Source organism: Eumetopias jubatus, unplaced genomic scaffold (genome assembly GCF_037043125.1).
Source record: "Eumetopias jubatus isolate StellerSeaLion01/CBP00866 unplaced genomic scaffold, mEumJub1_p1.0 scaffold_17, whole genome shotgun sequence".
Lineage (NCBI taxonomy): Eukaryota > Metazoa > Chordata > Mammalia > Carnivora > Otariidae > Eumetopias > Eumetopias jubatus.
This window is the reverse complement of record NW_028274823.1, coordinates 45,539,742-45,563,155: the sequence shown is the minus strand read 5'-3', so window position 1 is coordinate 45,563,155 and position 23,414 is coordinate 45,539,742. Positions and strand designations below refer to the sequence as shown.

Genomic DNA, 23,414 nt, shown 5'->3' with positions numbered 1-23,414 from the left:
CTTTCCTTTCCTTTCCTTTCCCTTTCCCTTTCCCTTTCCCTTTCCTTTTCCTTTTCCTTTTCCTTTCCTTCCTTTTCCTTTTCCTTTTCCTTTCCTTCCTTTTCCTTTTCCTTTTCCTTTTCCTTTTCCTTTTCCTTCCCCTGTTCCTGTTTCAAATAGATTGTTCCCAACTTATGTTTTTAAGTTGTTTTTTAACTTTTAGGTTTTTCACATCTATGTTTTATAGATTTATGCCCCATACTAGCCCGTTTTTCACTCTATTCAATTTTATCTTGATATATATATATACATACATATCAAGAATATATATATATAATATTCTGATTTCTTTGCAATTTGGGAATATAGTGGACTTTAACATAGAGACCAAAAATCAGTCAGGAACAGGCAGATCACCCTGCTTTGTCCACCCTGAGAGATTATAATCTCTCTCCCCTCCCCCCCTTTTTTGTTTTGTTTTGGATCATCTTGGCTTTGGTTGTGTATCTCTGGTAGCTTTCGACCATTTTGGATTTTTTCTGGGGTGCATTTTGCTTGAGATATTTTGGACTCTGTTCATTCACTCAACCATCCCTCGACAGAATGACTAGGAGGAGGAACTCCAACAAAGAAAAGAACCAGAGACAGTTGTCCTCTGCCAGAGAACTAATGGATATGGATATAAACAAGAGGTCAGAGATAGAATTCAGGATAGCAATCATGAAGTCAGTCGCTAGGCTGGAAAAAAGCATTAGTGACAGTATAGAATCTCTAAAGGTAAAAATGAGATCCAATCAGGCTGAACTTAAAAATGATATGAATGAGATGCAGTCTAAACTGGTACTCTAACAGCCTGGGTAAATGAGGCAGAAGATCGAATCAAGTGATCTAGGAGATAAGCTGATAGAAAGGAAGGAAGCTGAGGGAAATAGGGATAGGCAGCTATCCCTAGCCCATGAAATAGACTTAGAGAGATCAGTGATGCCATGAAATGTTCCAGTGTCAGAATTATTGGGATCCCTGAGCGGGTAGAGAGAGAGGACTAGGAGGTATATTTGAGCAACTCATAGCTGAGAACTGCCCTAATCTGGAGAAGGAAACAAGCATTCCTGTCCAAGAGGCAGAGAGGACCCCTCCCCAAATCAATAAAAATAGATCAACACCCCAACATATAATAGTGAAGCTTGCAAATCTTAGAGCCAAGGAAGCTAACCTAAGAGCAGCTAGGGGGAAGAGATTTCTTACGTACGGAGGGAGGAACATCAGAATAACATCAGACCTATCCACAGAGACCTGGCAAGCAGAAAGGGCTGGCAAGACATATTCATGCAGGCAAGAACACTTTATCCAGCAATGCTGTCATTCAGAATGGACAGAGATTTAAAGAGCTTTCAGGACAGGCAGAAACTGAAAGAATATGTGACCACCAAGCCAGCCCTGCAAGAAATATTAAGGGGGGTTCTATAAAAGAAGAAAGATGCCAAAAGTAATATAGACCAGAAATTAAGAGAGACAATCTATAGAAACAGGGACTTTACAGGCAATACAATGGCACTAAATTCATATCTTTCAATAGTTACTCTCAATGTGAACAGGCTGAATGTTCCCATCAAAAGAAACAGGGTTTCAGGTTGGATAAAAAAGCAGGACCCATCCATATGCTGTCTATAAGAGACTTGTTTTGAACCTAAAGACCCCTCCAGACTGAAAGTGAGGGGATGGAGAACCATTTACCACACCAGCAGACCTCAAAAGAAACCTGGGGTAGCAATCCTCATATCAACAAATTAGATTTTAAACCAAAGACTGTAGTAAGAGATGTAGAGGGACACTATATCATACTTAAAGGGTCTATCCAACAAGAAAATCTAACAATTGTAAATATCTATGCCCCCAACATGGGAGCAGCCAATTACATAAACCAACCAGTAACCAAAATAAAAAATCATATTGATAATAATAATTGATGGCAGGAGACTTCAATACTCCACTCACAGCAATGCGCAGATCATCTAAGCAGAAGATCAACAAAGAAACAAGAGCTTTGAATGACACATTGGATCAGATGGACTTCGTAGATATATATACAGAACATTCCATCTTAAAACAACAGAATACTCATTCTTCTTGAGTGCACAGGGAACTTTCTCCACAATAGATCACATGCTGGTAACAAATCAAGTCTCAACTGATACCAAAAGATTTGAGATTATTCCTGCATATTTTCAGACCACAATGCTTTGAAACTGGAACTCAACCACAGTCAAAAATTTGGAAGGAATGCAAACACTTGGAGGTTAAAGAGCATCGTGCTAAAGAATGAATGGGTCAACCAGGAAATTAAAGAGGAACTTAAACAATTCATGCAAACCAATGAAAATGAGAACACATTGGTTCAAAACCTATGGGATACTGCAAAGATGGTCCTTAGAGGGAAGTACATAGCCATCCAAGCCTCTCTCAGAATATTAGAAAAATCCCAAATGCACAAGCTAACCTTACACCTAAAGGACCTGGAGAAAGAACAGCAAATAAAGCCTAAACCAAGCAGGAGAAGAGAAATAATGAAGATTAGAGCAGAAATCAATGAAATAGAAACCAGAAGAACAGTAGAACAGATCAACGAAACTAGAAGCTGGTTCTTTGAAAGAATAAGATCGATAAACCTCTGGCCAGACTTATCAAAAAAAAAAAAAAGAGAGAGAGAGAGAAAGGACCCCAATAAAATCATGAATGAAAGGGGAGAAATCATGACTAATACCAAGGAAATAGAGACAATTATTAGAACTTATTACCAGCAGCTGTACGCCAACAAACTAGGCAATCTGGAAGAAATGGATGCATTCCTGGATACTTCTAAACTACCAAGAATGAAACAGGGAGAAAATAGACAATCTGAACAGACCAATAACCAGCAAGGAGATTGAAAGAGTAATCAAAAACCTCCCCAAAAACAAGAGTTCAGGGCCAGATGGCTTCCCAGGGCAATTCTACCAAACATTTAAAGAAGAAGAAGTCATACCTATTCTATTGAAGTTGTTCCAAAAAATAGAAAAGGAAGGAAAACTTCCAAACTCATTCTATGAGGCCAGCATTACCCTGATCCCAAAGACCCCATCAAAAAGGAGGATTACAGACCAATATCCCTCATGAACAAGCATGCCAAAATACTCAACAAGATCCTAGCCAGTAGACTCCAACAGTACATTAAAAGGATTATTCACCACAACCAGGTGGGATTTATTCCTGGGATGCAAGACTGGTTCAACATTCGCAAGTCAATCAACGTGATAGATCACATTAACAAAAGAAGAGACAAGAACTATATCCTCTCAATTGATGCAGAAAAAGCATTTGACAAAATACAGCATCCTTTCCTGATTAAAACTCTCAGAATATAGGGATAGAGGGAACATACCTCAATATCATAAAAGCCACCTATGAAAAGCCCACAGCAAATACCATTCTCAATGGGGAAAAACTGAGAGCTTTTCCCTTAGGTCAGGAACACAACAGGGATGCCCGCTTTCACCACTTTAGTTCAACATAGTACTAGAAGTCTTAGCCTCAGCAATCAGACAACAAAAAGAAATAAAAAGCATCCAGATTGGCAAAGAAGAAGTCAAACTCTCTTCACAGATGACATGATACTTTATGTGGAAAACCCAAAAGACTCCACCCCCAGATTACTAGAACTCATACAGCAATTGAGCAATGTGGCAGGACACAAAATCAATGCACAGAAATCAGTCACATTTCTGTATATGAAAAATGTGACTGAATATTCAAAGAGAAATTAAGGAATCCATTTATAATAATAAACACCAAAAACCATAAGAAACCTGGGAATAAACCTAACCAAAGAGATAAAGGATCTATACTTTAGAAACTACAGAACACTTGTGAAAGAAATTGAGGAAGACACAGAGATGGAAAAACAACCCAGCAATTGCACTACTAGGTATTTACCCCAAAATACAGATGTAGTGAAAAGAAGGGGCACATGCACCCCAATGTTCATAGCAGCAATGTACACAATAGCCAAACTGTGGAAGGAGCTGAGATGTCCTTCAACAGATGAATGGATAAAGATGTGGTCCGTATATACAATGTAATATTACTCAGCCATCAGAAAGGCTGAATACCCGCCATTTGCATCAATATGGATGGAACTGGAGGGGATTATACTAAGTGAAATAAGTCAATCAGAGTAAGGCAGTTATCATATGGTTTCACTCATATGTGGAACATAAGGAATAGCACAGAGGACCACAGGGAAAGGAAGGGAAAATGAATGGAAGAAATCAGATAGGGAGATCAACCATGAAAGACTCTGGACTCTGGGAAACAAAAAAGGGTTACAGGGGGCGGGGGGAATGGGGTAACCAGGTGGCAGGTATTAAGGAGGGCACGTGTGGTGATGAGCATTGGGTGTTATATGCAACTAGTGAATCATTGAACACTACATCAAAAATTAATGATGTATGTTGGCTAATTGAACATAATAATAAAAAAAATACTCGGAACGTTTCATCCTAAAGCAGCAGAGTACGCTTTCTTTTCAAGTGCACATGGTACATCCTCCAGAATATAACACATATTAAACCACAAAACAAGTCTCAACAAATTCAAAAGGATCAAAGTCATACCATACATCTTTTCTGACTACAGCACTATGAAACTAGAAATAAACCACAAGAAAAAAATCTGGAAAGAGCACAGATTCTTAGAGGTCAACTAACATACTATTAAACAATGAGTGAGTCAACCAAGTAGTCAAAGAAGAAATAAAAAATTATATGGAGAGAAATGAAAATTGCTACCTTAAGCAAGAAACATCTCAAATAAACAACCTAACCTTACACCCAAAGGAGCTAGAAAAAGAAGAAACAAAACCCTAACCAGCATAATGAAGGAAATAATAAAGACTAGAGCAGAAATAAATGATACAGAAACTTAAACAATAGAACAGATCAATGGAATCAGGAGCTGGCTCTCTGAAAAGATCAGCAAAATTGATAAACATCTAATCCAGACTCAGAAAAAAAAAAAAAAGAGGACTCAAAATCAGAAATGAAAGAGGAGAAATAACACCCAACAGCACAGAAATACAAATGATTGTAAGAGAATATTTTGAAAAATTATATGCCAACAAACTGGACAACCTAGAGGAAATGGATAAATTCCTAGAAATGTCACCTTGCAAAACTGAAGCAGGAAGAAATAGAAAATTTGAAAAGAGCAGTTACTCGGAATGGAATTAAATCAGTAATCAAAAAACTAACAAACAAAATCAGGTAAAGACATCACAAAAAGAACTTTAGGGCAGTATCTCTGATGAACAAATTTGCAGAATTCCTCAACAAAATATTAGCAAACTGAATCCAGCAATACATTAAAACAATCATTTGCCATGATCAAGTGGGATTTATTGCTGGGATGCAAGGATGGTTAAAGATTTGCCAGTCAGTCAATGTTGATACATCACCTCAATAAGAGAAAAGATATGATCATTTCAAGAGATGGCAGAAAAAGCATTTGATAAATTATAACATCATTCAAGATAAAAATCCTCAACGAAGTAGGTTAGACAGAACATATCTCAACATAATAAGGGTCACATATGAAAAACCCATGGCTAACATCATACTCAATGGGGAAAGACTGAGAGCTTTTCCTCTAAGGGCAGGAACAAGAAAGGATGTCCACTCTCACCGCTTTTATTCAACATAGTACTGGAAGTCCTAGCCACAGCAGTTAGGTAACAAAAAGAAATAAAAGTCCTCCATATTGGTAAGGAAGAAGAAAAATGTTCACTTTTTGCAGTTAACATGATACTGCATATAGAAAACACAAAGTCTCCATCAAAAAACTTACTAGAATTAATAAATGAATTCAGTAAACTTGTAGGATACAGAGTCAACATACAGAAATCTGTTGTATTTCTACGTACTAATAACAAAGCAGCAGAAAGAAATTAATAAAACAATCCCATTTGCCATTGCACCAAAAATAATAAAATACCTAGGAATAAATTTAACCAAAGAGGTGAAAGACCTGTACTCTGAAAAGTATAAAATATTGATGAAAGAAATTGAATATGACAGAAAGAAGTTGAAAAACATTCCATACTCATGGATTGGAAGAACAAATATTGTTAAATTGTACTACCCAAAGCAATCTACAGATTTAATACTGTTGCTATCAAAATACCAACAGCATTTTTCACAGAACTAGAAGAAGGAATCCTAAAATTTGTATGGAATCACAAAAGACCCCAAATAGCCAAAACAATCTTGAAAAACAAAACTGGAGGTATTTTAGATGTCAGGTTATATTACAAAGCTGTAGTAATCAAAACAGGTTGCCTCTGGAATAAAAGTAGACACATAGGTCAGTGGAACAGAATAGAAAGCCCAGAAATAAAACCACAATTATATGGTCAGTTAATCTACAAAGGAAACAAGAATATGCAGTGGGAAAGATCGTCTCTTCATCAAATCGTGTTGGGAGAACTGAACAAATACATGCAAAAGAAGGAAACTGGACAATTTTCTTACACTATACACAAAAATAAACTCAAAATGGAATAAAGACCAGGGTGCATGGGTGGCTCAGTCAGTTAAGTGTCTGCCTTCAGCTCAGGTCATGATCTCAGCATCCTGGGTTGAGCCCCACTTCAGGCTCCCTGCTCAGTCGGGGCTCTGCTTCTCCCTCTCCCTTTGTCCTCCCCCCACTCATTTTTTTTCTCTCTCTGTCTCTCAAATAAATAAATGAAATCTTTTAAAAATGGATTAAAGACCTAAATATGAGATCTAAAACCATAAAAATCCTAGAAGATTGCAAAAAAAAAATCCTAGAAGAAAGCAAAGGCAGTAATTTCATTGACATTGGTCATAGCAACATTCTTCTGAGGCAAGGGAAACAAAAGCAACAATAAACTATTGGGACTTAATCAAAATAAAAAGCTTCTGCACAGCAAAGGAAACAACCAACAAAACTAAATGACAACCTACTGAATGGGAGAAGATATTTGCTCATGACCTATTCAAGAAAGGGTCAGTATCCAAAATATATAAAGAACTTAAACAATTCAATACCAAAAAGATAATCCAGTTTAAAAATGTGCAGAAGACATGAACAGGCATTCCTCCAAAGAAGACCTACAGATGGCCAGCAGACACATGAAATGATATCATTTATCATCAGGGATAATCAAAACCACAGTGAGATATCACCTCCCACCTGTCAAAATGGTTAAAGTAACTCAAGAAACAACAAGTGTTGGTGAGGATGTAGAGAAAAAGGAACCCTTGTACACTGTTTTTGGGAATGCAAACTGGTGCAGCCACTGTGAAAGACAATATGGAAGTTCCTAAAAAAGTTACAAATAGAATTACTCTACGATCCAGTAATCGCACTACTGAGTATTTACCCAAAGAATACAAAAACACTATTTGAAGGGATATATGCACCCCTGTGTTTATTTTAGCATTATTTACAATAGCCAAACTATAGAAGCAACCCAAGTGTCCATCAATAGATGAATGGATAAAGAAGATATGGTGTATATATATAGATATATATATAGATAGATATGAGAGAGTGTGTGTGGATGGTATGTAATACATATATGTGTAATATATATGTATATATATATTACACATATATATGTATTTCATTACACACATGCTCATATATATGTATATGTATTGGAATATTATTCAGCCATAAAAAGAGAATGAAATCTTGCCATTTGCAACAACATGGATAGAGGCAGAGTATAATGCTAAATGAAATAAGCCAGTTAGAATAAGACAAATGCCATAGGATTTCACTCATGTGTGGAATTTAAGAAACAAAGCAACCAAATAATGGTGGGGGGGGTGAGAAACAAACTCTTAACTATAGAGAACTAACAGATTGTTACTAAAGGGGAAGTGGGTGGGGGGGTGAAATACGTGAAGGGGATTAGGAGTGTGCTTGTCTTGATGAACACAGTAATGTATGGAATTGGTGGATCACTATGTTATACATCTCAAACTAATCTGTCACTGTATGTTAACTACACTGGCATTTAAGGAAAAAATGTGAAGGATTTTCTAGGTGATTTCAAAGTCCCTTTTTCGTTCTAGCTTTCTATGCATTTTATCTTTTTTTTTAAAATATGCACTCACCCCTAACCTGGATTTGCATGCAGACTTTCAGAAAAGTGACAATATAAAGTGTTGAATTCATATTTTATGTGAAATGTGCATATATAAAAGCAGATTGCAGTGCTCCAAGTATTTAACTGGATCGTATAGAAGCTCAGCCATTTAAACCTTATTTAAGATGCTGAGAATGCCCTTTTATTTTCCCCTCAGTATACTAGTTAAGTAATAGTTAATTTAGATACATTTACTCATTGAACCCTCAGAATAATCAGTGAAATTAATAGTGTAGAATTTTCTTTATAGAGCCATAGAAAGTAGAACTCCGCTTAAGCAGTTAGCACTGTCATATATTTGAAAAACTATGACCAGCTATGAAAAGCTGCATATATCTGGGTTCAAATCCTGCCCTGAAACTTAATAACCATGTTGTCCTAGGGAAGTTACTTAATTTCTCCTAAACCTCTTCTGTATGTGGGGGTAATAAAAATAATACCATATAGGATTATGATAGTCTAATAAACTATGTATGCAAACTACCTAAGGCTATACCTGGACCATGGGTGCATAATAAATATTAACTCTTATTTGATGACTTACCCCAGATCACCCAGCTTAGTAAATCAATGCATATCTTAAGATGTTGTAAGTTCCAAGTAAAAGTCCCTAACTAAAAGTGACTTAAAAATTAGACCATTTGTAAACTCAAATAGCAAAATTGTATAGGTCTCATGGTTACTTAAATGGTCATTTGGGTAATCATGAAGTTCTAGGTTGGCTTTTCTGGAATCTTTTTGTATGTCCTGTGATGGTTACAAGATGTCTTCTTTGGTTCTATGTGTCACATACTTCTGTATTAGTCCCCAAATGTAGGAAAAGGACCTGTTTTCTCTAGCATGCCTATTTTTTTTAAAGATACTTATTTATTTCAGAGAGAGAGAAAGAGAAAGTTAGGGAGAGGAAGAGAATCTCAAGCAGACTCCATGCCGAGCACAGAGCTGATGCAGGGCTCAATTCCATGACTCTAAGATCATGACCTGAGCCAAAACCAGGAGTTGGATGCTTAACTGACTGAACCACCCAGGCACCCCTCTAGCATGCCTATTTTTAAAATCAAGAGCACTTTCTCAGAAATTACCCAGACTTTTCACATGTTTTATTGTCTAGGTTTAGATTCTTTGTCCCTTCCTAAGCATGGGATTAATCTGATTGGTTCAGACTAATCAAAATGTATCACTGGGTCAAAAGGTAGGATACGCTTCCCTGAATAGGGACTACATAGAATGTGATCATCCAAACAATCTATTAGCAAAAAGAAAAGCATGTGGACAGGGAATGATTTGGGTAGTCGTTTTACATCTATTGAAGTGTCACTAAAAACTAGGTTTTTCAAATTATGAAAAATTCAAACATTTGCCAAGTAGTGTTCTTCATATGTTAGCAGATAGATTACAAAAAGGAAAGGAAATTACTTCTGGAATTTCAGTAGTCAGGATAGAATACATAATGTGCTTGCATTAAGATAAATATTCTATCTTTTTTATATACCTTCCATATATATTAAAAGTTACATCCTATTATAGTGAATTCTATGACTTTTTTTTAAAGATTTTTTTTTAATTTTATTTTTGAGAGAGAGTGTGTGAGCAGGGGGAGGGGTGGAGGGAGAGGGAGAGAGAGAATCTCAAGCAGATTCTGCACCACCCCAGACGCGGGGCTCCATCTCAGGATTCTGAGATAATGACCTGAGCCGAAACCAAGAGTCGGACGCTAAACCAACTGAGCCACTCGGGTGCCCCCATGAGACTCTTAATTTGCCTACTTATATAGTGAATTTTTTTCAGTCACTATCCCATTTCTTAGGAATGGGGAATATTTCACCTGTACTATAAGGAATGGAAAAATGTCTATACTACAGAGATTTTTGTTTTTAATTAGATCTTATTTTATATATGGAAAATAGAATGATCTGATTAAAATTAAGAAAAATGCTGAATTTTGGTAAATTTTTAAAAATAAAACACCTAATTTTAATTTGATGCAGTAGTTAAGAATTTGTTATGTGGGTTTTCCTACAAGAAAGTATGTTTACCTCTGGTGAGGTTGTTTAATAAATAATATGGTATATTCCAACTTCACACTAAGGAGAAATTCTCATCAATCTTTTCATTCTTTTTTTAAATTTGATCATTATTTATTTGAGGGACCAGAGTTTCCACGATAGGTACATTGTTTTGTGTTGTATAAATGACTAAATGAGTATGCTTTAAGTGGAATCATATGTAGAGAATTCATTTGTGAACTGAAATGGTCAGATATGTCTTGTCAAAAGGCAATGGTCCTTCAAATTCTTTAGTTCAATAAGGTCAACACATCATTAAGGAGGCTTAAAAGCACTACACACATGAATAGACAACCTTATCTGTGGACTGTGGTATTTAATATCCATAGAGTGCCATCAAAAATGAATTTAAGAAACTGGTGTAGTGACTGTAGTACCATTGTAGTTTAGATAAATACATTATATTTTGCAATTGTATGCTTTATAATCTGTATGTTGTATATATATTCTACATTTATATACAATAGTATTGTATATACTTATGTACATAAGATCATAGTGTGTTTATGGACAATGTAAGAAATTCCCAAGGTTAATTTTTACTATTCAAAATTTTAGGTTTACTGACTGACTCTAGAATCCAGTCTCTAAATAAGATGGGAGACTACTTCTATTGAAGTGTCACTAAATGATGTTTGCCCTTTTTTTGTGATGGTGGTCTTTTACCCCATAAGAAAGCCTCTAATTATTTTTGTATGTATATGTGTGTTTATAGAATTATACCAGTGTAAAACTTTGTGGTTTTATTCAGGCAACTCGGTGTAACTGTCACCAAAAATCTAAAGAGGAAAAATGCACATATGCTGATAAATATACTCAAACACCCTGGAGAAGAATTCCTGTAAGTAACATGTGCCCTTAACCTCTTCTCATGTCATTTACTCTTTTGATGTTTGTTCCACTCTTTTTACTCTAATCTAATAATTTTGAATCTGCCATGGCTGTAATTTTTTTTTTTTTTAGGTAAGTTGATTTTTCTTGTCTCTTAGGTGTTCATGTACTTTCTAAAGCTTCTCTTGTGTGTCTTATATAAATGAATGTGCATTTAGTAGCTTTTCCATTCTGCACACTATATAGCCCATTTTATTTGAGTGTTTAGTCTCCTCTCATTGCATGTATTTATGAGAGTAGTATCTCCCCATGCCCTAAAAGAAATAGAAATCCAAAAAAGCAGTCTTCCCTCTTTAGCAGCATGACTCTTTGGAAATATGTGATGTAGCTTATTCTTTTGTTGTTGTTGAAATTTTTCAAATATATTCTATTATAATTACTCAAATGTTGAGGCTGTTAAGTATAAATGCATTAAGATATAGATAGTAAAGGTTATGTTTTAGGCATGGTTAGGGAATGGTTTCTTCTAACCATGCTTTCTTGTTTTTCAAAACATATTTAGGCTAACATACACTGAGGTCTGAAACTAAGTTCAGGATGTGCCTGAGCCAGAGAATCATCACATGGCCATCCAGTCATCATAATCCTGTTGTTGGGTGCCAACTAATAGACATTTTTTGTTAAGAGAATGCCTAATAAGCCACCTTTGACTCTTCTTTTGCCTTATTTTAGCAGTGGAATCCTAGTAACAAATGAACAGGGACCTATAATGGTTAATATCAACAATCCAATATTTAAAACTTAGCTACGGGCTTTAAAGTTTGTAAAATACTTCTTTTCATTTTCATCTAATAAGTAATTATTTTTTGTGTGCTCTACATAAGGTATAATGCTAATAATTAATTTATTCAACAAAAGTTTGTGAGCTTCTCCCATCTCAGTTATTAGGTTCTTGAAGTAGAAGTAAGAATTGGGAAAGAAAATACACAGACCAATAAGGATTCCTTCCTCCATTAGCAGGTGTTTATTAAAGGAACTGGTGATGTGATACAATTAAAGTGTAGTGAGTTCTGTTAGGTTCAAAGGATTGAGAAAGTCTAGTTGGAAGAATCAAGGAGCTTGGTTAAAAAGGTGAAGGTTGTGGTTGAATTCTAGAAAGTAAAAGATGCCAGTAGACAGAGATGATATATTTCTTTAAAGGATGTGGAAACTTATCTATTTGAAGGAAATTGCAAAATAAGACTATGCCTCTTGCTTCTAGATGAGGGTTTAGGCTTTCCCTGTTTCTCCAGATGTTTGTGATTTCAGACACTTACTAAGTAGACTGGTGATTTCTTTAAATGTGAGAAGTTCCATTTTCCCATCCTCATGGGAGTTTTTATATACCATCTCTGGGTTCCTCGATCTTTCTGTTCTGAAAACTGGCTGTTAATCAGACAAAAGTAAATGGTACAAAACAACCCCAACACATTCCTCAGTTAGTTTTACTATAATTTTGGGTAAAATGAAGGTCAGTTTTCCAGCCTAGCACTGCTAACAAACCCAGACCTTAGGCTTCCTTGTCATCTACTACTATAGGAATCACCTGGCTTAGCACTTTTGTTTTACAGTTATCTAAGTTAATAAAAAGCAGGGAGATCAAATGGCATATTAAAGTTTCCATAATTAACAAGTGGCTGAGATAGTACTCTAACTTCAGGCCGCCGACCGCTAGTTCAAGGTTCCTTTCCCCAAAGGCACACTGAGGAGCCTTGCAGGATCGAGAGAGGTTTGGCAGTTTGAAATGGGAGAAATATCCTTTACAAAAGGAACAGTACAAGTAAAGGTGATGAAGTAGGAAGATGCATTTGGGCAATAGTAAGTGTATGATTTTGGTTGCAACACAGTTGTATGTTTAGGGAAATAGTTGAAGTTGGTGTAAAGTCCACATGAAAATAGAATTTAAAATTTTACCCAGGAATTACTGGAAAAGTAGTTTTACTGAGTTGGATGTAGTTAAAGAGGTCGTTACATATATTTATTTACTTAGTTAAGTGATGATTATTAGCTATTAACATTAAATATTGAGTTTATTCTCTGATTTTTATGTTTTTTGGACTTAGCATTCATTTGAAATAAAATTATTTTAGAAACCATTTACTATAATAAAGATTTTCTTTTCTCTTCCAAAAAGTTATACTTGACTTTACATGTTCGTTTTTTAGCAGGAACCCAACATCTTTAAACAAAATGTTGATGATGGGGAGGTGGAGTGGGATTCTTCTTTGGCCACAGTGAGTTTGTTAGGTAGCAATTTGGGGAATCAAAATGTGTTATGTTTCAAAATCCCCAGGTTGAGTGTAGGTAACATTTTTTGATCTGGCTAATAAGACTTTGGGAAGATTAAAAGTTATAGTCTGAGTCCTTGTTCTTTACCATTCCCTGAATATCTTGGAAAATTTAAATGCCCTTCTTGACACTCGTAGTTGAGGATCTGAAGTAGAATTACTTCAGAGGTTTGTGAGACATATGTAAGCATGTCCTCGGAACATTACCTGGCATCCGAGGAAGAAATCTGGTTGTAGTAGAAAGCAGAGAAGGATGGTGGACAAGAGAGAGATACCGTCCGTAATACTTGTTGGCAGCCACTTAGGATATGGAAAGAAGCATGAAAAAAAATGGACATTTTTGGAAGAAATGAAGGAAAATAAAGGAGATGGATTTCAAATTTAGGGAGGGAAAGAAAGAGGGAAGAGAGATAAGAATGAGCTATAGGAGAAGATGCTACTTTCAGAGGAGAGTGGATAAGTCTGCTTCTGGTGAAATATTCTCATCTGAAGGACAGAATACCAATAAAGTGGTGAAATGGGTAACATGGAAAAGAACAACAACAATGTGGAAGATATCTAATCATTCACGCAGAAACAGTTTAAGTAAGCTAGGAATCGTAGGAAGATGGTGATTATGTGAAAAAAGATGGTGATTATGTGAGAAGGTTCATGTTAAAATGTATAAACTTATAAAAGTTTATTTTTAAAGATAGTATGACATTATTGATTTGTGTACAAGCGTGTTCTTATAAATAGCATTATCTTGGACTGAAGTAAATATTTTTAATGTATTTCCAGTATTGTTTCAAAGCATTTAACATCAGTGTTTGAAGATTTGTACATTAAGTAAATTCTAAATTTTCACAATATATACATTTTACAGAGCCTTTGTTTAAATATCTTAAATGAACTAGAGAAGCCAAAATATCAAAAAAGAAAACATTTCTAGACTCAAACCATCAACTCTCTTATTTATCCCTTTGAATCTCAAAGAAGGGATTGTAAGATGAACCCAAAGGATCTACCTGGCCTGTCACATAATGGCCCACCTGTATTCTATTAAAATTGAGTGTAGAAATAAATGTTGTTGTATCAGTATCAGTGGGAAAGTTGCCTACCAGTTGAAATTCAGAATATACACAATTAGATCTGTTACTAGTTTTCTCTCATATTCTAAGAACTCACTTTATTATATGGCAAAGAGGTAAGAAAAGATGATTTTATATGCATTTTAAAATGTTCTCTTAGAATTAGTTTCTAGTAGTGAATCAAAGATTTAATCAATTTTATGGTGTATTTAATAGATATGTATGTAACATATAAATTCAACAATTAGAATATGGTCAGCATTATCAGCAATTCTTTGTGCTTACAATTAGGTTCTCATGTCTGAGATTTACTGGATTGTGCATATAGTTCAAAATATCATAGTCATGTATGTTCCTATCATAACTATTTATAAAATAGAAAAGATAAAATCAGAAAACTTTATCACAGACATATAACAGAATTCATGTCAACTGTTCATAATTTCCAAAGGAGAAGGAGTTTGCCTACTTCCTAGCAGCATGCTATTATGTACTATTAAAGAACTCTGCTCCCTCCCTTTTTTTGCTTGCCTGGGTGATAAGATAAAATATTAAATGAAAGGAACATCACAACCTAAAGATTTGTCTTAAGAGGACTCTCTCCTAAGTCCTTTTTCTTTTATTCTGTACGTCTTCCTGATTTGGGAGTGGGCAGCATTATTAATTTTTACGTGAGATTAATGTCCTGATTTTATACTTTGTTTTTCATTTTATCCCAATTGGAGAGGTGTTACATTACTATTCATGTATATTTCAGAGGGAATTAAAGATTTTATTTCTTTGTGGAGGTCTTTATTTATATTCACTATTGTTTATATATAGCATATGCCACTAGAAGTATTTTTTAAGTGAAATATACATATACTTTGGTGTTTAAACAAATAATTATAATGTGGGCATGTAATTATTTTTAAGTTATTGATGTCTAGTCATTTTTATTGAATATGGCCCATGTTTCAATGAGCTAAATGCTGACAGGAGCCATCTGTGTGACTGAGACATCATGCTAGCCGCATGTATTTATGACAATACAACAAGAATCCTATTATGTGTATCTTTACACTGATTTTTAAACCATTGTACTGTTACTTTTGTGGATGCCTCTGAAACCACTAACTGAAAAATAGAATTGTTTTTCAAGGCTAAGAACAAATTAAATGACTATTTTCGCAATTTAGTGACTTACCTGGTCATAAATTTTAAGGGTATCTAAATCGGTGCCCTCTAATACCAAATGCCAGAGCTATAGAAAGCATTTTTAGAACTTTGTTTAAAGTATCCATTGAAGAAGCAAAGTTTATCTACACTGTAGTTAGAAAACAGAGGATAGCACCAAAGTTTTCTACTACTGGGATCCATTTCATTTGTGTAATACAGAGTTTAATTTACTGACTTGTACACCAAGGGTATAGGCAGGACATAGATTTTACTCTTAGAAATTTAATGATAGCAATCACTAAGAAATGGATAATCCTGTTATCTTTCAAGAAGCAACTTGATCAAATCAGTCTTTCAGGAGAAGTTAGGTGGAGATGTAGATTCAGAGTGTGGAGGGGACTTGAGTGTATGGAAGGCAGAAATCTTTAAAGATAGAGCGTCATCTACTAGGAAACCTCAGTGTTGTAGTGCCAAATGCCACAGACCCTTTGGGAGCAAGTAAGACCATTCCAGGAAGCTTCCTAAACTCTCCCAGAAAAGGGAGAAATAGGCAAACTAATCATGAATCAGGAAGAATTTTATCTCTTCGGTGTTAAGATAAAAATCCCTCACACTCTAACTTCAGGTGAAAACTCTCATCTATTCTCACCTTTGCGTTTAGAAAAAGCAGCTGTTTAAGGGAAGAGCTACAAGTGTTCTGGAGGAATTGGCTCACAGTTCCTTGTCTTATCCCACACAGAGCTCACACAGTGTTTTATGTGAAGACTTGGTAGGCTTTATCTTGAGAGAAATGAAGTTACCTCTAAAACCCTGAGTTCAGACACTTCTGTTTTTCATGTTTTCTTCTTCCTTTATTTTTTTTTATGTCCCACCAATTTAAAGTATAATTAGAATATTATGCATATTGTTAAACTATATGTCAGATATCCCAGGTATGTTTTTCTACAACTAGATTTTATTTTTCCCCTTGGGTGGAATATATTCATATGCATACCTACTTCTCTTTGTTTGTAAAACAAAGTGTTTTAGAAAAACCACCGTGGTTTCTCTAGCAGAAAGCATCTCATATCTGCCATTTCATCTTGAAAGTCACCAGAAGCTTTAAAGTAGGCTCAGATGAGCAAAAGGTACTTTCTTGGCTAGAGCTTAGAGAACTTCATGAGTTCATGGCATCAACTAAGAAAGACTTATGCACTCTCTGCCCTCTAGATTAGTGCTCCAGTAGAAATATGTGAGCTGCATATGTAATTAAATGCCCTAGTATCCAAATTAAAAAGAAACACGTATTGCAATGAGCACTGGGTGTTATATGCAAATAATGAATCATGGAACACTACATCAAAAACTAATGAAGTACTGTATGGTGACTAACATAACATAATAATAAAAAAAAGAAGCACACAGAATTAATTTTAATAAAATATTTTATTAACCCAGTAGTACTATTCAAAAATGGAATCAATATAAAGAAGATATTGAGATATTTTACATTCTGAGTTTTGGCTTTTGTTTGTACTAAGTCTTTGACATTTGGGGGTATTTTACATTTATACAGCATTTCATTTCAGACTATCCATAATTCAGCTGTGTGGTCATCATTGGATTAGGCTTTAAACCTGAACTAAGTAGCAGGAATTAATGACCATCCTCCCCCCAAAAGGTACATTCCTTCAGCTTTTAAACCATAGGTTCATTCATTCATTCATTCAGTGAATCTTGACTAGTTTATTCTATATTTCAATCCCAGTGTGCTAAGGGTTTGGATACTAAAAAGACATTGCCTGATTCTTAGTTTATGATCCTCATGAGCAGACAGCAAAGGGTAAATCGGAGATGATAGGAGGGTGAGGCTCTGTTTCTAGACCAGAGGAAGGTGGGCGTGTGTTCCAGACTTGGGGACTAGACCTTCTGGCTCTCAGATCCATCTTAAAACTGCCATCACTTAATGGTACACTTCAGTTCAGGAGTGTAGCATGTTCAGCACTCACTGATGGAACAGATCCATGGATCTGGGAATTTGTGTTGCTTCTGCTTTCTTTTTGCTGAAGATCAGGTCTCCCACCCTTTCCTTATATCTTAAAAATCCTAAGTCTTCTAAGTTTCTAAGTTAAGTTCTTCTCCACAAGTTCTGTTTTATTTTAGAAACACTCCCAATGGATAGGGAATCATGGGGAGGCAATACCTGCTCTTAGTGCTGCTGCTTAGTGTTGTTCAGATGTGTAGTATTTCTGAACTGGCCTGGTCTTGGGGTTTGGTCATGTATTTTACAGCTATTTCAGTTGTTTACTGTTGAAAGGAGTAAATAATCTTTCTTCTTTTCATACTCAGGGAAATTACCTTTAGTTTATAGAGATGAGAATATCCTTAGACATGTTTTCCATCTCTCCCCAAGAAAATATGACTTTACCAATATAATCAGCATTTTAAATAATCTTCCTCTGTATTATTCTAATGTGCATTATGGTTTTATTCCTCTATTTTTTATTTTTATTTTAAATACTTAAGATTCATAAAAAGTTATAAAAATAGTACAGAAAGATCCTTTGTATGGTTCACCCAATATCCCACAATGATTACATTTTATATAAGTATAGTACAGTTTCAAAACCAGGAAATTGACAGTAGTATATATGTAGTTCTATGCCGTTTTATTACTATGTAGATTACGGCAACAACACCGTATTTAAGATGCAGAATTATTGCACCACTACAAAGTACTGCCTTGTGTGCTGCCTTTTTTTTTTTTTTTAAGATTTTATTTATTTATTTGTCAGAGAGAGAGAGAGCAAGCATGAGCAGGAGGAGGGGAAGAGGGAGAAGCAGGCTACCTGCTGAGCAAGGAGCCCAATGTGGGACTCGATCCCAGGACCCTGGGACCCTGACCTGAGCCGGAGGGAGAGCTTCACCAACTGAGCCACCCAGGCGCCCCTGTGTGCTGCCTTTTAATAGTCACAATAATTCCCTTCTTCCTCTACCATTCCTAATGGCAACCACTAATCTGGTTTTCCACACCTATAATTCAGTCATTTCAAGAATGTTATGTAAGTGGGGCGCCTGAGTGGCTCAGTTGCTAAGCGTCTGCCTTCGGCTCAGGTCATGATCCCAGGGTCCTGGGATCAAGCCCCGCATCGGGCTCCCTGCTCAGTGGGAAGCCTGCTTTTCCCTTTCACACTCCCCCTGCTTGTGTTCCCTCTCTCGGTGTGTCTCTCTCTGTCAAATAAATAAAATCTTTAAAAAAAAAAAGAAGAATGTTATGTAAGTGATATTATATAGTGTGTGAGCTTTTGAGGTTACTTTTTTCACTCAGAATAATACCTTGGAAATTCATCCAAGAAGTTGTGTCTATCAATAATTTGTTCCTTTTTAATGCCAAGTAGTATTCCATTGATATGGGTGATCCATAGTTTAACCACTTCATCTGTTGAGAGACATTTTGATCACTTCTAGTTTTTAGCTATTACAAATAAAGCTGCTGTGAGTATTTGTGTAGAGGATCTTGTGTAGATGTACATTTTCATTTCTCTGGGATAAATGCCCAGTAATGTGATTTCTGGGTCATATGACAATTCTCTGTTTAGTACTCAAAAAAATTCTCAAACTATTTATCACAACTGCCAGAACAGATTCTCATCAACATTGTATGAGTAATAGTTTCTTTGCATCTTTATCAGCATTTAGTAGTGTTATTATTTTTTAATTTTAAGCCATTCTGGTAAGTGTATATTGATATATCAGTGTAGTTTTAATTTCTATTTCCCTAATGGCTAATAGTGTTAACTTCTTTTTGTGTGCTTATTTGCCATCTTCCTTGAAATATATCTTCATGTCTTCCTATTTTCTAACTTGATTTTTAATTTTTGTACTGTTGAATTTAGAGTTCTTTATATACTCCCCAAGTTCTGACATAAGAGTAAAGTATGTGGTTTGTGAGTATTTTCTCCCAATAGTTTGTCTTTCCATCTTCTTCACAGAGTCATTCAAGAGTAAAAGATTTTAATTTTGAAGTCCAATCTATCAATATTTTTTTCTTTTATGGATTGTGCTTTTTACGTTGTGTCTAAACTCTTTACCAAGGCCAAGACACTGAAAATTTTGTTTTCTTCTGAGATGTTTATAGTTTTACATTCTACGTTTAAATCTGTGGTCCACAGGGTGCCTGGGTGGCCCAGTCATTTAAGCATCTACCTTTGGCTCAGGTCATGATCCCAGGGTCCTGGGATCCAGCCCCTCATTGGTCTCCCTGCTCAGTGGGGAGCCTGCTTCTCCCTGTCCCTCTACTACTCCCCCTGCTTGTTCTCTCTCTCTCTCTCTCTCTCTCTCTCTCTCTCTGTCAAATAAATAAATAAAAATTTTTAAAAGATTTTACTTATTTATTTGACAGAGAGAGACACAGAGAGAGAGGGAACACAAGCAGGGAGAGTGGGAGAAGCAGGCTTCCTGCTGAGCAGAGACCCTGATGTGGGGCTCGATTCCAGGACCCTGGGATCATGACCTGAGCCAAAGAGATGCTTAATGACTGAGCCACCCAGGCGCCCCATAAATAACATTTTTAACATAAATAAATCTGTGATCCATTTTGAGTTAATTTTTAGGTAAGATATGAGGTTTGGATCAAGGTTCATTATTTTCCTACAGTTACCCAGTTGCTTTGCACCATTTTTTAAAAATATCCTTTCTCTATTGAATTACTTTTACGGTTTTGTCAAAAGTCGGTTGACTATATACTTGTATGGATCTATTTCTGGATTTTCTATTCCACTGGTCTGTGTCTACCCCTCCACCAATACAGCACTGTCTTGATGGCAATAACTATAAGAAGGCTTAAGTTGAGTGATTCCTCCTACTTTTTCTTTTTCATAATTGTTTATATATTCTAATTTATTTGCTTTTCTGCATAATTTTAGAATTAGCTTGTGTTTATCTAAAAAAAAATCTTGCCAGGATTTTGACAGAAAATGTGTCATACCTAAATATCATTTTGGAGTTAACATCTTTAGTATGTTGAATATTCCAATCCATGAATAAGGTATATCTCTCCATTAATTTAAATCATTTTTTAAATTTCTTTAATCAACATTTTCTCATTTTCTGAATACGAGTTCTACATATGCTTTCTTAGATTTATTAAGTATTTCATCATATTGAGTGGGATTATAAATGGTATTGTCTTTCAAATTTCAGTTCCATGTGTTCATTGCTGGTATTTAGAAATACAAATGAGTTTTGTATATGGATCTTGTATCCTTTGAATTTATTAAACTCACTTTCTGGTTCTGAGTTTTTCCTGTAGATCTAGATATTCTATGTGGATTGTCGTCATCTGCAAATAGGAACAGTTTTCTCAATTTTTTTATCTATATGTCTTTTATTTCCTTTTCTTACATTATGCCACTGGTTAGGACTTTCAATAGTATGTTGAATAAGAATGATGAAAGTGGATGTTCTTGCCATGTTCCTGATTTATGGGGGAAAGCATTCAGTCTTCCCATTAAATAAATGTTAGCTATAGATATTTGAAAGGTGCTTTTTATCAAGTTGAGAAATTTCCTTTCCATTCCTAGTTTGCAGAGAATTTTCATCATGAATGTGTGTTGGATTTTGTTCAGTCCTTTCGCTATACTAATATATGAACATGTCATTTTTTTCACTTTAGCCTGTTGATTGCATTGATCATTTTTGGAATCAGTCTTATTGACCTAAACCCTCCTTGATCATGGTGTATAATTCTTTTATGTATTTCTGAATTCTAATCAATAATATTTTGATAAAGCTTGTTTATGTTTATATTCATGAGGAGTAATAGTCTGTTGATTTCTGTTTTTTGTTTTGTACTATCTTTGTCGGTTTTCTGTTAGGGTAATTCTAGCCTCATAAATGAGTGGGGAAGTATTCTTTCCTCTAGATCTGTTTTCTGGAAGAGATTATGTAGAATTGGTGTTAATTCTTTAAACATTGGTAGAATTCTCCAGTGGGACCATCTAGGTCTGGAGATTTCTTTTTTGGGGAGTTTTTTAATTGTTATAGACCTATTCAGATGATCTCTTTCATCTCAGATGAGTTTTCATATTTTGTGGTTTTGAGGAATTTGTCCATTTCTTCTCATTTGCCAAATTTATGACTGCAAAGTTGTTCATAGTATTCCCTTTTAATGGTTGGAGGATCTGTATTGTGACCCTGTTTCATTCACGATTTTGGTAATTTGAATTGTCTCTCTGATCTTTATCATTTGTAGTGGTTTGTCAATTTTATCAAACTTTTCAAAGAACCAACTTTTTGTTTCCTTGATTACCTCTGTTTTTGTGTTCAATTTCTGTAGTTTCTGCTCTTTATTGTATTCTTTTTTCTACTTACTTTTGGTTTATTTTGATATTTTTTCCCAAGTTTCTTAAGGTGGCAGTTCAGCTTATTGATTTGAGGGTTTTTTTCTCTTTTCTGTTACTGTTGTAGCTGTGTTCTACAACTTTCAATATATATTTCTTTTGTATTCGGTGTGTGTGTGCATGTGTGTGTGTTTAATTTCCCTTGAAACTTCTTTGATCCATGAATTATGTTGTTTAGAATCCAAGGGTTTGGAAATTTTTCTGTCATTTTTCTGTTACTGATTTCATTTTTTTTTTTTTAAGATTTTATTTATTTGACAGAGAGACAGTGAGAGAGGGAACACAAGCAAGGGGAGTGTGAGAGGGAGAAGCAGGCTTCCCGCCGAGCCGGAAACCCGATGCAGGGCTCGATCCCATGACCCTGGGATCATGACCTGAGTTGAAGGCAGATGCTTAATGACTGAGCCACCCAGGTGCCCCTCAGTTACTGATTTCTAATCTGATTCCATAGTGGTCAAAAAACACATTATGTGCAATTTTTATTCTTTTAGTTTGCTATGGCCTACACTGTGGTCTGTTTTGTTAAGTGTTCTATGGACTCTCGAATGTTTATTTGGCTTTTGCTGGATGGAGTAGTCTATACATGTTGAATAGATCCTGATTGTTGATGGTATCCTTGAGTCCTTCTATATCACTGCTGATTTTATTGTCTAGTTGTTTTATCAATTATTAAGAGAGGAGTGTTAAACTTTCCATCTGTAATTATGGGATTTGTCTGTTCTCCTTTCAGTTCTATCAGTTTTTCTTTCATGTGTTGCACAGTCCTATAGTTTGGTGCATACACATTTAAGATCACTATGTCTTTTTGGTAGATTGACCCTTTTATCATTTTATAAGGTCACTTTTTATACCTGGTAATTTGCTCTGAATCCTCCTTTATTTGATATTAATATAACAACTCTTACTATCTTTTGATTTTTTGCATGGTATAACTTTTTCCTGTTTTACTTTATTTTTTTTCTTCTTTCACATCTTTAATATTCAACAATTATGTCTCTCCTTAATATCCTTTGGCATTAAATTTAATTGACCCTGGTTGTGTCAATTAGAAGCACTTGTATTATTTATGGATTTTTTATGAATTGTCTTTATCAGGTCTGTAGAGCTTTAGGCCACTTGCTTATTCATCACCTTGTTCGTCAAATCCCCATCTTAAAATATGGGGATTTCTGAAATAGTTTTTAATACAATAAAACATCCACTCTTACTACTATATCCTGATGTAGGTGGCAAACATTTTCTGTAAAGGACCAGATAGTAAATATTTTAGGATTTGTAGGTAACATACTGTCTCTGTCACCTCTTCTTCTTCTTAGCAACCTTTTATTTTTTTTATTATTATGTTACGTTAATCACCATACATTACATCATTAGTTTTTGATGTAGTGTTCCAT

At 35.2% G+C, this 23,414-nt stretch overlaps 1 protein-coding gene across 1 annotated transcript in view; it reads left to right on the top strand.

Annotated features, from left to right (window-relative positions):
* Positions 1-23,414, top strand: part of CCSER2 (coiled-coil serine rich protein 2) — a 186,970-nt gene that overhangs the window by 145,013 nt on the left and 18,543 nt on the right. The window contains exon 9 of the mRNA XM_028098692.2: positions 11,006-11,095. Coding sequence (XP_027954493.1) covers positions 11,006-11,095 — 90 coding nt within the window. The remainder of the gene's footprint in view (positions 1-11,005; positions 11,096-23,414) is intronic.